This window comes from Dromiciops gliroides, chromosome 2 (assembly GCF_019393635.1).
Source record: "Dromiciops gliroides isolate mDroGli1 chromosome 2, mDroGli1.pri, whole genome shotgun sequence".
NCBI classification, from domain to species: Eukaryota; Metazoa; Chordata; class Mammalia; order Microbiotheria; family Microbiotheriidae; genus Dromiciops; species Dromiciops gliroides.
In genome coordinates this window covers 507,954,249-507,971,443 of record NC_057862.1, presented here as the reverse complement: position 1 = coordinate 507,971,443, position 17,195 = coordinate 507,954,249, and the positions used below count along the sequence as shown (strand labels likewise).

The 17,195-nt window shown below is 35.2% G+C and overlaps 1 protein-coding gene across 1 annotated transcript in view; it reads left to right on the top strand.

The window, feature by feature from the left end:
- The window catches only part of ERICH1 (glutamate rich 1), a 93,617-nt gene extending 77,041 nt beyond the window's left edge, over positions 1–16,576 (top strand). Inside the window, exons 5-6 of the mRNA XM_043986845.1 lie at positions 6,214–6,408; positions 16,116–16,576. Of these exons, the coding sequence (XP_043842780.1) occupies positions 6,214–6,408; positions 16,116–16,189 (269 nt within the window). The 3' untranslated portion in view covers positions 16,190–16,576. The remainder of the gene's footprint in view (positions 1–6,213; positions 6,409–16,115) is intronic.
- Positions 16,577–17,195: the final 619 nt, after the last annotated feature.

Sequence of the window (17,195 nt, the reverse complement as noted above, 5' to 3'; positions counted from 1 at the left end):
TAAAGACATAGAAGACATGTTTATCAAGTTTCTATAGCCCCCAAAACTGACAATAATACCTAAGGTTGTTTGACAAATTCCATGTATTTATTTGATCTTTTCATATACATATGCTCTAGGAGTCTCAACTGAAATTTTTTGTCTTTGGCACTAGTGTGACTTGGCATATTTTACCCAACAACTCACATGGGTCTTTCTTTGAAAACAAGTCTAAATTTATTAATTAAGCAAAATTAAAATGTAAATGATCACATCTGGGAAATAAACTGAGAGACAAATATGCAAATGCTTATTCATTAAAAATGAGAATTAACTCAATCAGATAACTATTTTTCAAAAGGTACTCTTAAAATTGTTTATTGTTAAATCAACTTCTAAAAACATAACCAAGCAAAGAATGTACTCAAAGAAGGGAAGTGAATAGAGAATGAGATGAGATTCATGTACATGCATAAATGTAGATAGTTAAGCAAAAAAGAAGTTGAAACTACAATTTTTAAGGAACATATTTCTAAAATAACAACACAGAAAAGCAAAGATAACTTTCCTAGGATCTTATTGTACTGTATTTGGTGTGGGGTATGTTGAAACTATTGGTTAGCCAGAGGTAGTAATGGACCTTATATTTTTTTAACCATTTTCTCCTGGGTAGGCAGTGTTTTCCCATAGTTATAAACTATAATGTCATATGCTTATGGTCTTAGGTGGTCTGTTCTTAGAACAGTATATTTTGTTACCAACTCTTTGGAAGGATAAATCTTATTCGTAAGGAACAGAATAAATTGAGTGGTTAATGAGGAAGTATAGGTAACACTATATATTAAGAAGACATGGGGGGGGGGCAGCTAGGTGGATTAAGCACCGGCCCTGGATTCAGGAGTACCCGAGTTCAAATCCGGCCTCAGACACTTGGCACTTACTAGCTGTGTGACCCTGGGCAAGTCACTTAACCCCCATTGCCCCGCAAAAAAAGAAAAAAAAAAGAAGACGACATGGGGCAGCTAGGTGGCACAGTAGATAAAGCACCAGTCCTGGATTCAGGAGGACCTGAGTTCAAATCCAGCCTCAGACACTTGACACTTACTAACTGTGTGACCCTGGGCAAGTCACTTAACACCCATTGGTCTGCCTCACCCCCCCAAAAAAAAGACATACATGAAGAACATTTGATGAAGATCAACAGAAACAAAAATGGAAGGGATATTGTCACTGTAGTGGAGGAATTAATTTCATCATGTGTGCCCCAGAAGTAGAAGTATTTAATCAAGATTTGGATAGTCATCTGTCAGAGATACATAAATGCTTCCTGGATTCACATCAGGGTTGAGTTAGATCACCTGAAAGGTACCCTAATACTCTAAGAATTCTAGTAACTCATAGACAAACTGCATGGTAGAGTACTCAAGTTATGTTTGGATATTTTTCTGAACTTTCTTGTAGTATTATCTTCATTTTTAAATTAATTTAGGGCAGCTATATGGCACAGTGGATAAAGCACTGACCCTGGATTCAGGAAGACCTGAATTCAAATTCGACCTCAGACACTTGACACTTACTAGATGTGTGACCCTGGGCAAGTCACTTGACCCTCATTGCCCTGCCCCCCAAAAAAAAATTTTAGCTGCTCTACCATATAGTGCCTTTATACTATCAAAATATGTAGTAACTATATAGAAGTTTAAGAGAGACATCAGATGATAAGGAAACTTGAGGCCAGGTAAGGTCAAGTGTCATGCCTGAGCTAACACAGATAGTACAGAGCTGGCATTCAAACCTGAAGCCTTTGATTCCAAAGCCAACATTCTTTCACTGTAAATGAGGGTAATTGCTTCACTATTGTCCTCCTTCCACTTCTTCCCAGAAATGTTACAAGAATTGATAAGAGAATACTTGTTAGATTGAGCTATAAAAAGACATCTTAAAATAAGCTTTGAAATAAAATGTCCTTGCTATCACTTCTACCCTCCTCCACATTCCTAGGGACTGCATACTTTCTCATTTCCTAGTGAGTTGCAGTTGTCTGTAATGGTTGCATTCCCTTGGCAAACCACCAGAAAGGAGAAAATCTCAGCAGTAGGGTATGGCTTGTCCATGGTGGTCCAGATGTGTGCTTGAAAAACTAACTTTCCACCACATGCCAGTTCTAAAAGGCACATGCGCCTGACGTTCTGCATCTTGTTCTCAGCTGATGGCTGGAATCACATGCCTGGGAAGAGCCAAGCTCCTTTCTGAAGCAGCAACTTGGAAAAGAGGGAACTTCATCTAGTCTTAGGTGAGTCGTTCTGGCTCTGCTGAGAAATGATACACACACACATTTCTCAGATTCTGTAGTTACTGGTGACAGTTTGGTTTCCAGAGGCAAAACAATTTCCCTTCCCTGAACACCACATTTCACCTCAAGAAGCTATAGTATACGGGCTATGTCAATTATTGTTTTTCAAATTTAAATGGATTTAAAAATTAAATATGTGAAAACAAAAACAAATTAGATATAGAGTAGCTATTCACATTGCAAAAAAATTCTTTAATTCTCAAAGAATTCAGCAAAAGCTTTCTTAAAAATAAATGCAACTTTACAATGCCATTAAATACTTTAGTACAATAAATGTAGATGTTACTTTGGCAATTACTAATTACCAGGTAGAAATTATTTTGGACACCTTAATTGTTAGAAAATTCTTCCTTATGCCATGATAAAAAAAGTATCTCCCTGTAACTTCTGTCATCTGAAACAACACAGAATAAACTTACCCCTTCTTCTATAGACTTATTGACTATTAGATTTGGAAGGGATGTTTGTTTGTTTGTTTTTACAAATACTATCTACCTTTTGATTGGAGACGAAGGATTAATGGTCAGAAGGTAGAGCAAGTGCTCAACTGGACCATTAGTGAAAGAATATCCAGTGACTAACTGATATTCAAGAAATTCCAAAGGTGATGGAGCAAACTGGGATAGAGACCAATTTATTCACAGTCAGTGTTGAATGATATGCCAGAGACCAAATTGATATAGATAGGACAGGGAATGTAAGAACAAGAACAAACATCAAAAATCACAAAACAGAATACAAGACTGTATAGAGCTGTCATTCATGGGGAAGACATCTTGTGATGTGATAAAGAAACTGGGTGATGCCAGCTACACCGTCCTTTGTATCTAAAAGGAGGTCTGTTTTTAGGATCCAGGAAACAGACACAACTGGCCCTCCTAGAGTGTCTCCCCAGAGGCAGATTTTGATTTAGTGGTGTGCCAACTATGAAATATTCTCACCAGCATAGGATCATTGTTTCTCATGTATTCCCACATTCACTATTTCAGGCTATACCCTTCCTAATCAACTTAGGCAATTAGTCAGTAAATATTAAGTACCTACTATGTGCCCGGTACTATGCTAAGCAAGAACTTACAATGTAATGAGGGAAGACAACACACAAAAAGAAGCTGAAAAGCAGGGTGGGGGAAAGGTATCCCCTTACACAGGGACATAGTGAAGTCAGAAATATCCCAGTTATCCCAGAGTAGTGTAGCCAAGTGAGAAATGAGATGTTCTGAACTCAGTTACCTATTTAAATAGAGGTTTTGGAATCCATGTTTCCATTAACAAAGGGTAGTGATTAGGTGGAATACCAAAGCTGATGGGATCTTAAAAGATGATGAGATGTACTACAGATGCTTCCGTGTTAATAAAGACAACCCTGATAATAGACTTTTCTTATCTATCACTCCATATCAAAAGTGAGAAAGACCAAGAAGCTCAGGGATGGATCTCAGGATTATGCAGTGACCAGTGACGTTGTTGTGGATTTATAGGACAAAAATGAGTCCTTGGGATCAGTATATGGATTACCACTGGAGCAAGCCATACCTAATCACCTGCTTAGTTATTACCTGGGAGTTCAGTGTTAGTAAGTTACCTCTGCATGGCTTGATTTCTTACAGTGCACACTGGTCTTTGTCTTGGGTAGTGTTTACATGTACAAGGTATAGAATATGTTGTCTACATAAAAAGGGATATTCTGATTTTGGAAAGATAGATAGCTATTGTTGTGACTATAACCTTCATTTACTTTCCTTACTCTTTGATAAAGAACATATTCGGGTCTCTTGAGCATTGGATTTAGCAAATGACTCTTCCTTACTAAAACCTAAAGCCTTTTCTCAGTGCTTCCTCTCCCTCTTCTTTCTGTAGCATTTGCTACCATCCATTGCCCATTACCTCTTTTTTTTTTTTTTTAGTCAGGCAATTGGGGTTAAGTGACTTGCCCAGGGTCACACAGCTAGTAAGTGTTAAGTGTCTGAGGCCGGATTTGAACTCAGGTACTCCTGACTCCAGGGCCAATGCTCTATCTATTGCACCATCTAGCTGCCCTACCCATTACCTCTTTCTTTTTTTTTTTTTTGCAGGGCAATGAGGGTTAAGTGACTTGCCCAGGGTCACACAGCTAGTAAGTGTCAAGTGTCTGAGGCTGGCTTTGAACTCAGGTCCTCCTGAATCCAGGGCCAGTGCCTTATCCACTGCGCCACCTAGCTGCCCCATACCCATTACCTCTTAATAGACTCTATTTAATTTCCTTGACACTGCTTTCTCATGTTTCTCCTATCTAAGCACCACTTGAATTCCTTCTTTGATTCTCCTTCCTCTTGCTCCCAGGATTGGCTCTCCCCCAAGGCTATATCCTAGGCTCTCTCCTGTCCTGTTTTTTTCCCCCCTCCAATCTCATTCACTATTATGCCTTTATTTATCATTTCTATGTAGTTAGCTCTGAAATGTATACATAGCCAATCCTGAACTCTCACCTGAGTACCAGAATTGCCTGGCCTCCCTTCCTCCTCAAGCATCTTGACTCACACTTCTTCATATCATTTATGATATGAAAGAGCAGGATGGGATCTTGACAAAAATCTAGACCAATCCATATGATTCACAAGGAATAATTCATGTTAAATTAACCTAATTTCCTTTCTACTTAGGATTAGTTACTAGCAAATCAGAGGAATACCCATAGACAGTACATCTTAATTTCATCCAAATATTTCATATAAAACTCATAACAGTCTTGTGGACAAGATGGAAAAATGTGGGCTAGATGATAGTATAGTTAGGTAAATTTATAGCTTGTTTGACTCTATGCAAAAGAGTTTTACTGTACTTTTCTTTATACCACTGGTTTTTTGATTGCATAGTTCCTAGGATGTTACATATTAAAAGCTAGTATAAAAATATGAATGATTATTAAAATTTTATTTGTGAACCAACCTTAATTTTACATAAAGTGATGTTGAACTGTACTTATGTATTTTTTTCTTCTTTTGAGTCCTGATTTTTGAAAAAATAATCATTTGTTATGGAACTACTTTTAAATAATTTACAGTTAGTGGGCAGCTAGGTGGCAAAGTGGATAAAGCACTGGCCCTGGATTTAGGAGGACCTGAGTTCAAATGCAGCCTCAGACACTTGACATTTAATGGCTCTGTGACCCTGGGCAAGTCACTTAGCCCTCATTGCCCAACACACACACAAAAAATTAAAACATATAAAAAAATGTTAAGTAGCTTCATTGCCTGTAGTTGTGACTTTTTTTGAAAGTCTCCTAATTTGTTTTTTGTTTTTGACACATTTCACAAACATGGAAATGCCTTTTTTTTTTATTTGGCTCTCCTATCTCCCTAATTCTATATATGTTTTTCAAATACAATGTACTGCATTTGAGAAGACACTTGCATATACCCACTAATAACTTCATTCTGCATAATAAACATTCCTATGTAGTAAAAGTCAATTTAGATTTTTGTTCTTATTCAGTTCCCTGTTTATACTGTGTATGTGCACACGTGTATACACACACACACACATACACATGTATGCCCTGCCCTCCAAAGCATCTGTCAGAGAGTACTGTACTTCAGGGAGGCAATACAGTATAGTCAATAGATTTTGGGTCAAGCCCTGGGTTCCAGGTGCTGACTTTTCTCTGTCCATCTTAGAGAGTTATTTTGAAAATCAAATGAAATGATGTAAAAAAGTACCACTATAAAATTATACATAAGTATCAGGTAATATCATGACCATTCCTTTTGTAACACTGGCAAACAGTATTTCTGTATAAGGTTCTTATTGAGTGATGTAAAATTATCATAGGTTTAAAAACACCATAAAAATCGAATTATCATTGAATAAAATGCTAAGTGGCCCTGCCTTGTTTTCTTTAGGTAATTCTAAATCTTCTGGTTCAACTGCCTGTTTGGAAACCATCCAGGAGATTTTTAAACATCTTGAATTTCATCGCATAGCTTCCTCAGACATTATACTTTTGCACCAGATGAAAACTCTGGTACTTTTGCAAGATACTGAAAGATTGAAGAGTGCTTTGGAACAATTCCAAGAACAATGCATAATGCCTCCTGGTATGTACTGCAATTTATTAATCACAGTGTTTATGTTTTTCTCAAGGTTTGCCTCAAAAAAAACTTAAGAAAATAATAATGGATTAGTATATGCAATGATACACACACACACACACACACACACACATACACATATATAGTGTGTGTGTGATTTGGTTGAATAACATAGTCTCAAAGAAAAACACTTTCATTGCTTCTTTGACAGGTTTATGGGACAAGATACAACCACTCCAATTTTCCATCTTGTGGTTAGTTTAGTGAATTGAGCAGTCTTCTATAGTTTTATCTGGAGTAGGAGAACTTAACTCTTCCTCTTCTTTTTCTTTATCTTCCTTGCTAGAATAATTAGCAGATTTCCTATGCCCTTAAATTCTAGAAGCCAAAAAGGAAAAATTAAGATAATCAATATTTAATTTTCATTCAGGATATTAAATGCCTACTATACCAGCATTATTGTAATCCAAAGGGAAGATACAAAGAAATATGTACCATAGGGTTTGCCCTCAAGTCTAAAGTCTAGTTGGAGAGAGCTAAATACTAATGGTAGCTCTTTTTTGGTGGCAAAGAGTTGGAAATTGAGAGGATACCCATCAGTTAGGGAATAGCTGAACAAGTTATGATATATTAAGGTAATGGAATACTAATGTGTTATAAGAAATGATGAAGGGAGGGCAGTTAGGTCGCACAGTGAATAAAGCACTGGCCCTGGATTCAGGAGGGCCCGAGTTCAAATTTGGCCTCAGACACTTGACACTTACTAGCTGTGTGACCCTGGACAAGTCACTTAACCCTCATTGCCCTGCAAAACAAAACAAAACAAAAACAAAAACAAATGATGACGGGTGTAGGTTCAGAAAAACCTGGGAAGACTTATATGAATTAATGTAAAATGAGATGAGCAGAATCAGGAGAACAATCTACAGAGGAACACCAGTGTTGTAAAGATAATTAGCTGTGACAGACTTGATAATTCTATCAATACAGGGATCCACCACAACTCCAAAGGAGTAATGATGTAAACTGCTATTTACTTCCAGAGAGAGAAGTAATGGTCTGAGTACAGATTGAAACATATTTTTATTTCTTTTCTTGATTTTCCTTGCTTTTTTCTTTCTTTTTTTTTTGGGGGGGGGGTGGGGAGGGACTTGGCTAACATGGAAATATGTCTTACATAACTTGTTATGTTTAATGAGTATCATTTCTTTCTAGCCTCAATGGGTGAGAGGTAAATGGGAGAGGTAAAGTAGACAACTTGGAACTGAAAATAAAAATAAAATATTTTTTAAAAATACTAATGCTAGATATAAATGACAATATAACAGTTCAAAAGATGTCATAAGCTGCTATATAATTGAGTTTCAAATGAATGGTACAAGTAATTTGTGTTTTGAATTTATGGAATTGAGAGATCACTGGTTTGGACTAATCAGGGATGACTTCATGGAGAGAATGGTAATTGAGCCAGAGTTTGACATATGGTGTCAGATTTATAAGAAGAAAGGATTAAAAAAAAAGTTATAGCAGATTTAGCCCTCCTACATACTACTTTTGAAACTGATAGTTTTTTTAATTAATTTTCCCATATCCATTTTTAATTCTAATTCAGAAAAATGTCTTTCTATTGAATTTAAGGTCAGTGCACATTTACTTTAGGATTAATATCAAACACATAAAGACTAATACCTCATAACACTCTAATGGAAAGATTACCGGCTCTGTAGTCACTGGATCTAGGTTCAGGTCCCACACCTGAAACTCAGCTACTACTTGTAGAACCTTGGGCAGATCACTTAACCTCCTAAGGCTTCAGTTTCATCATCCACAAAGTAAGGATATTGATTAAATGGCCCCTGAGGTATCTTTCAGCTTCAGATCTATGATCCCCCATCCATGATCCCTTGTTTATTTTTTTTCTTTTTACTGTCCTGCTATTTTAAGTACACAACAAATGGAAACTATGCAGTAATAAAGGTTAATCTTAAGCACCATATGAAGAAATAATTTTATTATATAAAGTATACATATGTGTATATATATATATATGTATATATATATATATGTATGTATGTGTGTATATCTTTTTGGTTTGGTTTGGTTTTTGGCAGGGCAATGAGGGTTAAGTGACTTGCCCAGGGTCACACAGCTAGTGTCAAGTGTCTGAGGCCAGATTTGAACTCAGGTCCTCCTGAATCAAGGGCCAGTGCTTTATCCACTTGCCACCTAGCTGTCCGATATATATATATATATATATATACACACACACACACACACACACACACACACACACACATATATATATACATATATATATATATATATATATACATTTTTTCCAAAGTATAAATTGAGAAAAGCTATGGATATAAAAGTTATATCATGGATTTTTAAATGATGAAAAAGAATCATTTTAAGCATGTTATCACATAAATGTGTCTATATATATGTACACAAACTTAGTCTTTTATGTTGTAGTTTACTCTCTAGAGGGTTGTTTTTTTTTTTAACTCAAGTGTTTTATTTGGCATGGAGCAAAAGTGCCTTCCCTGACTCTGCATATTGAATTTTTCAGATAGGAATGCTTCTACATGTCTTACTTTATGTAGTAGATATATTTCTCACTACCTTCTTATCAATCAAGTGATTGTACCATAATACTGGAAATGATCCATATTTTCATTTTTATCATAAAAATATTTTATTATTTTCTAGTTATATGTAAAGATAGTTTTCAACATTTGTTTTCATAAGATTTTTAGTTCCAAATTTACCCTCCCCAAGACAGAAAGCAATCTGATATAGGTTATATGTGTGCAATCACATTAAACATATTTCTGCATTAGTCATATTGTTAAAGAAGAATCAGAACATAAGGGAAAAACCTCAAGAAAGAAAAAAAAAACCAGCCAAAAAGTAGAAACAGTATGGTTCAATCTGCATTCAGAATCCACAGTTCTTTTTTTCTAGATATGGAGAACATTTTCTATCATGAGTTCTTTGGAATTGTCTTGGATCATTGCATGGCTCAGAAGAGCCAAGTCTATCACAGTTGATCATCACACAATGTTCCTGTTAGTGTGTACAATGGTCTCCTGGTTCTGCTCACTTCACTCAGCAATGATCTATATTTTCAATGAGTTTTCCCTTCACCAACACCATGGCAGGATATTTTCATGAGTTGTGGCTAAAAAAAGTCATGGCCTCTTGAGGCCCAAACTTCTGGTGATGAGGCTTTCTCTGCACTATAGTTAATACCTACCATGCATTCCACTGCTGACCCTGAACATGGAGTATTTCCAGTGTGACAGGATCTGCCAGAGCTTATAGCATATTATGATTTTGGAGCCTAGGGTTACCTCTATAGCACAATGAGGTATTAGAGAACTTGAATGGAAGCTATGTACCTGACCACTTGTATGTAAATCAGCGGTTTTTGTCACTCTTCTTTTAAAATATACATGGAAGCTTACTACTTAAAGGATTATTCTTGTAAATCCTTTTGTAATGCAAATGTTAAGAAAACAAATGAAATAAACACCTCCTATTAAAGTCCCACTCCATTCATCTTATGCTAGAGACAGCCCTAAGATCTCTTCTAACAGAGCATAAACTCTGATACATCACACCTGGCTAAAGGTTTCAAGTAAGACTTCCAGCAAGACAGCTGAAATATACTATCTCTTGCTCTCATTATAGCCTCCTCAAAATAGTAAGAAATGTGTCAAATAAAATAATGAAAACAACAACAATAAAAGGAAAGAGGACAATTCCCCTTGAGGTAAGTCCTTTAGAAAAAACATAACTGAGGACTATATAATGTGGTGAGATATATATAGAGAGATATAGATATGTATATATATGTGTGTGTGTGTGTATGTATATATATATATATATATAATCTCACCACATTATGCTCATCATTACCTACTTATTATCTACACAAACTGAGCCCCTGTTCTAAATTCCACACAGAGCTCTGCATTGCTGAACAGTATCAGATAGTCTGTCAGTTGCAGTCTTTTGTGGTCTTTTCTTAGCACTGATTCAGCTAGATTACTTCCTTCTCTTCCCATCACCTTTGTCCTGGAGACCTGTCCCAATAATTTAGAGAGAGCAAGCTGCCAAATAGTAAGAAAGGTATCAGTAGTATAGGCAAGATCAAAAAAGTGGATGAAAGGACAATTGAGATATGGGATGTAAACCTTTCCCCCACGCAGAAACCCCAAAATAACTTGAAAGGCACAAACTAAAGAAAAGAAAATATCCCAGGTATAGGAAGCAAAGGAAGATGACCTCTAGCAAAGTTGCTGGGTTGAGTAGGTTTCTAAGTCTCCGCATTATATGGGGGCAAATAATATGCCATTTAAAGTAAAGGAATAAATAACAAAAGGCATAGAGGGAAAAGGAAAGAACTCATGATGGGATGTACATCATAGACAAGAAAACAGAGACTAATAAAGAAGGAAAAAATATCAAACACATGTGTGTTCCATTGCAAGAAACGTATTCAGAGGTAATGAAATCCCTGAAGAAAAGGAAAGGATTATTTTAACTTTACAGAACCCTAGGTTATGACATTGAAACAACTGCAAAAACCTCCAGAATGGGTCAGAAGAATAATAAAAGAATTAAAGGATGAATTAAGAATGGAAATTAGATTTCTCAAAGTAGTTAAATAGTTAATAATTTGAGTTTCTGAGGCAGTTAAAAGGTACAGTGGAGGGGCAGCTAGATGGCACAGTGGATAGAGCACCGGCCCTGGAGTCAGGAGTACCTGAGTTCAAATCCGGCCTCAGACACTTGATACTTACTAGCTGTGTGACCCTGGGCAAGTCACTTAACCCCAATTGCCTTACTAAAAAAAAAAAAAGGTACAGTGGATAAACCATGGAGTCAGGAAGATTTGAGTTCAAATTTGGCTTAAACACTTAGCTGCTGGGCCTTGAGCAAGTCACCTAACTTCTCTTTGCCTCACATTTCTCAACTGTAAGATGAGGATAATAACAGCATCTACTCCACAGGGTTATTGTGAGGATCAAATGAAATAATATTTGTAAAATGCTTCATACAGTGGCTAGCATATAGTAGGTGCTATATAAATGCATATTCCCTCCCTAACTAACAAATGAGCTGGATAGAGGAAGGAACATTGTCTGTTTTCCAGATGCACCACCTTGAATTATGGACACAAAATAGAAGGATCATGTAAAGATAAAGCCTACAAATGAGATAATAGATTCTAATGTGTAACAGAAAGGGAAAGTAGTAAGGAAAGAGGTATTTTTTTTGAAAGGGCATTACAAATGAAATGTTACTCAAATTAGAGAGAGGAAACAGGTGGGAGGTCGTATTCTGTACTATACTCTTTTTATAGTTTCATAAAAGGACTAGCAAAGGAGTAAGAGATACTAATAAAAATAAACTCAGGGAATAAGATCAGGAAAATGGAAGGGAATATGAAAGAGCCTGTAAGAGGAGATGGCTCAAACTAGTGTCATCAAAATAAACTTCAGTGACTAAACGCAGATCTAAATTAAGATGAAAAATAATAAAAATAAATTGAACAAAATATAATCTTAATAACTAAATATAAATGGATTAAACTACTTAGTAAAATGAAAGAGAATAGAATATTGATTAAGAAAGTCAGCACAACAGTTTGTTGCATCCAGAATACTTTTTGCAAATTATAAGGAATACTGAAATACTTATTATTCATAGCTGCATACTTTGTGATCTCAAAGTTTTAGAAACAAAGAATATGTCTATCAGTTCAGGAATGGCTAAAAAAAATCCCATTATAATAGAATATCTATATACAGTAAGAAATTATAAGTACATAAAATTCAGAGAAACTAGCCTTTTTTTCCAAGAACTGATAGAGATTGAAATTATTAGAACCAATTATATTGAGTTTCTGAGGCAGTTAAAAGGTACAGTGAATAAACCATGGAGTCAGGAAGATCTGAGTTCAAATTTGACTTAAACACTTAGCTGTTGAGCCTTGAGCAAGTCACCTAACTTCTCTTTGCCTCACATTTCTCAACTGTAAGATGAGGATAATAACAGCATCTACTCCGCAGGGTTATTGTGAGGATCAAATGAAATAATATTTGTAAAATGCTTCGTATAGTGACTAGCATATAGTAGGTACTATATAAATGCATATTCCCTCCCTAACTAACAAATGAGCTGGATAGAGGAAGGAACATTATATACATAGTGACTATACCAGTGTAAATGAAAAGTTCACTGAAGCTGGATTCTGAGTAATTTTTAAACTGATGAAGGTACAGATAATGAAACATACCTCCCTCTTCAGATACAGGGGCCTATTGGGGAAGAATGGTTTTTACATTGTTGGATATAGTTACTCTATCAGATATTTGTATTTAATTGATTTTCTTTGACATAAGGGAAGATTCGATCTGGAGTGAAGATAGGTTTTTCCTCAACAAATGACTGTGATATAAGGATAAATGTCATCAATGAAATATGTTATAAAAATTAATAAAATAAAAGATATAGATACTGGGGGGGAGGGGAAGGGGTCAGGTATGTGATTTCATCAGAAAAGTGAGTTTCCAGTAATGAAATATCTTTTACTGCTCCAAATCAACAACTGATGATAGTTTTTTAGAGTTTCCTGGGGGATTAAAATTTAAATGATTTGCCCAGAGTTACACAGGCAGTATATGTCAGAGATGGGATTTGAACCAAAGGTGTCCTGACTCTAAAGTCAGCACCTATAGATTGAAAATTAGAAGCTGGAATAATATGTATTATGTTTTAGTTCATTCTCCCCAAAAGGTGGGAATTGCAATAATAAGTTCAGTTAAGGCAAAGATAAAATTGATATTGTGAAGAGATAGGTAAACAAGAAAAACATATTATGAATAAAACCCCCAAAGATAGTTAAAAACAATATTATTAGATATAGATATATTTGTGTGTACACATATATATGCATTAGATATACATATATGTGTTCATATACATATACATATATATTTTTTTACAGTATCATATTATCCAAGTTCCTAAAGGAAACACTAGACAAATTGCAAAAAGTAACAAAATAACAACTATATGATGCTTTAATATTCTTCTATCAGAGTAGGTAAACATAAGAGAGATGAACTAGTTAACATACTAGTTAACATTCCAAAAGGAGTGTTGGAAAAATTAGAATTGAAAGACCTTTGTGAATTTCTGAATGAAAATATTATATAATACATATTTATGAGTATCATAGGGATCAATCCCAAAAAGTGATCAAGTCCCAGAGCACAAAGACATCATAAATAAATGTGAAAAGACAGAAATAATAAACACAGTTGTTACAAAACATACTGCAATAAAAATAGCAATCAATAGAAACAAAAGAAACAAACCTAAATAGAAACTTAAGTAACAATATCCTGAATAATGAATGGGTCAAAGAATAACATAGAGACAATAATTAACTTTAAAAGCATTTTAATAAGCAATGATGGAACTTGGGGTTAAATTTGTGAAATCATTAATAAAAGGAAACTTCCATATGAGAAAACCCCTTCTACCAATGCAGGTCAGCATCATCTCTGCAATTTACAGTCACAGAAATTCCTAGAGCATCGAAAGGGTAAATGACTTATGCAGTATTATACAACCACTATATGGGCTTGAACCTAGGTCTTCCTACTACCAAGGCCAGCTCATTAGCCATATTAACAAAACAGAAAGAGAACATTAATGAACTAAATATGTATTTTTAAAAATAATGCTCCAAATCACCAATAATTAGTGAATTGCAAATAAAAACAACCCTGAGATTTCACCTCACACCCTGAAAATGGGAGGTGGGGGAAGTATGACAAAGTACAACAAAAAATGCAATGGTCAATGTTGGAGAAAATGCAAAAGAAGTGATATACTAATACATTGTTGGTGAATCTGTAAACAATTTAGAATTGTGCAAATACAGTGACCAAAATGTCCATACCCTTTGAGCCAGAGATTACTTTACTGGACTTATATCCCAAAGAAGCCATCGATAAGAAGAAATTCCCTCTATGCCACATAATATTCATAGCAGCACTTTTTGTGATGGCTAAACAAAATAGATATCCATCAGCTGCTGTTTGTTAAGTTGTTTTTCAGTGGTATTTGACTCTTTGTGACCCCATTTGGGGTTTTCTTGGCAAACATACTGGAGTAGTTTGCTATTTCCTTCTCCAGCTTATTTTACAGATGAGGAAACTGAGGCAAACAGTTAAGTGACTTGCCCAGGATTGCATAGCTATTGACTAGATCTGAACTCACGAAGACGATTCTTCTTTATGCCAGGCCCAACACTTTCACCACCTTAGCTTCTCATCCATCCATTGAGGAATGGCTAAACAAATTGTAGCACATTAATATAATTGAATATTACTGTGCTATAAGAAATGATAAGTCTAACGAATACAGAAAAGCATGAAAAGATCTATATTATCTGATTCAGAGTAAACAAAGAGTAGAGAAAAAATATATATATATATAGTAAATTATAAAGATCAAATGGGACTCAAATGAAGAGATGTGAGAAGATGCCCCCAACTCACCCTTTCATTGAGGTGGGGGGTCCATAGGTATTACACATCGCACATGTCTTTAGGCTTTTTCAATACAGATATCCCTTCCATATCATAGGGGTTAGGAGTGTGGTGCCCCTGTAATATGGAAAATCCATGAAAAATTTTTTGGCCTTCCCTTTCTGCCAGAGAAGAAGTCTGGGTTTTTTTTTTCTTTTTCTTTTATGGGGTGTTTACAGAAACTTATTATAAAATTTTGGTTTAAGTATTTAGTCATAGACTCTGTACTGTTTGCAACTTCCACAAAACTACCAAAAAATTCCCATTTAACTTCTTATGCTGACCTATGATATATCAAAATCACAATGGAGAAAGTTGAGATGGGGAACGGATAACTATTGAACCAGTTCTGCTGTTTCCCCTCCCCCTGCCATTAAAAAATAATATTCTTCATATGGCATATCTTTCTGGGGAGGATAGAGGGAGAGATATTTGGGATAACTATGGTTATGTAAGAAAAAAAAATTTTCAAGAAAAAAATGTAAGCTCCTTGAGTACAAGGAATTGTTTCTTTTTCTATTTGTATCCTCTGCACTTAGTACAGTGCTTGGCACACAGTGGTGTTTAATAAATGCATGCTGCCTGCCCTTTAAAAAAAAAAAAGACTATTGCCAAGCAAGCCTGACTTCCAAAAGGGTTCCACTAAATCATAAAGGTTTTGATTATTGACCACCTATGTCCCAGTGTCTTTCTTTTGAAGCCCAGTCTATCAAAATTCAGAAAGGCTCAACACTGAAGAGCTGAGCATCTGGTGATGAATTTTGAGGTCATAATGGACATCTATATAGGGATAAAATCAAATATGATTTAGATTACTGTAGTTTTCAAGGTTCTTTTTTAAGGGAACTCTAAATCTATAAGGATCCAAGCTAACCTAACATACATTGTCAGAATTTTCTCATCTCTAAGTCATATTTGTTACATTACGTGTAAGTTAATGAGATGCTACTACAACAAATTTCTTGCTATTCCTAAATGTCAGATTTACGTTCTGGCAGATTTTTCACAATTTACTTGGTTTTCAAGAGTTCATGTATGACACAACACTAGAATTATAATTTATAATGCATAGTTGTTGTTGTTTTTTCTTTTCAGACCATGCAAGAGAAATTGCAACTCTTTTTCATTACTGGATTACAGATATCCTTCCTATAAGGAACAGGAAATAAGGTCCGGATGCCCATCTGCAAAGAGTTAAAATTTAATAATAGGAAAAAGCCTGAAAGAAGAAATATGAAATGCCTGAGAACTCTAAATACTGAAGTTGCCAAAATTGGTTTTAAAAGGAAAAAAGTTCTATATTTTTACAGTATAAACTGCATATTATAAATGGATAAGATGTATCTGTTAATTTGCTTGTACAAAATAAACACTAGGTCTTAGCTAAGATTTTAAATGCTAAAATCAGGATATTAGAGTTGAACTGTTATTTTTACATTTATTTTTTTTTCAGTGTATAGATCTTAAATTAACATTGAGATTCTATGTTTTTTTTCTATTTGCCATAAAGGAAGTATAAAAATATATTTTCTTTGTGGAATCAAATCAACTATTGTTTTGAAGCTATAATAAAATTTTGTATGTCAAAATCACACAGAATTTTAAATTCTTTTAGAATGCTTTATTATCCCTCATTTTTTGAGAACCTTTTTGATGCCAGGTTTCTGTGGTTGAGTTTTTTTTGGGGGGGGGCGGGGTGAATGAGACTGGATTTTAAGAACATTTGATGTGGTATAGTAGGAAAAGCACTAGACTTGGAGGCAGAAGATCTGGTTTAAAATCTTGGTCCCTGCTCCTTACCACCTGTGTTTGTACTTTGTGTTTTTTATAAACATTAGAAAACTTTCACTTATAAATTAAGGAGGTTGGACTATATGACTTCTAAGCATGCCTTCCATCATGACCATTTCACAGCTTAGAGGTCAAGTGATCTACAATCACAGAATTTTAGAGGTCAGAGGAAAACTTAATTCTAATCTAGTGCAGATGAGGAAATGGCCCAGAAAGATGAAGCCGTTTCCCCAAGATTATATCACTAGTGTAAGCAAGTCTCCTGACTCTAGGGAAAGAACTGTCAGTATTACACTCTGAGGTCCATCTGCAAGTAATAATACAGGAACCATTAGAAGTAAATGGAGGAGGTGGCTAGGTGGCACAGTGGATAAAGCACTGGCC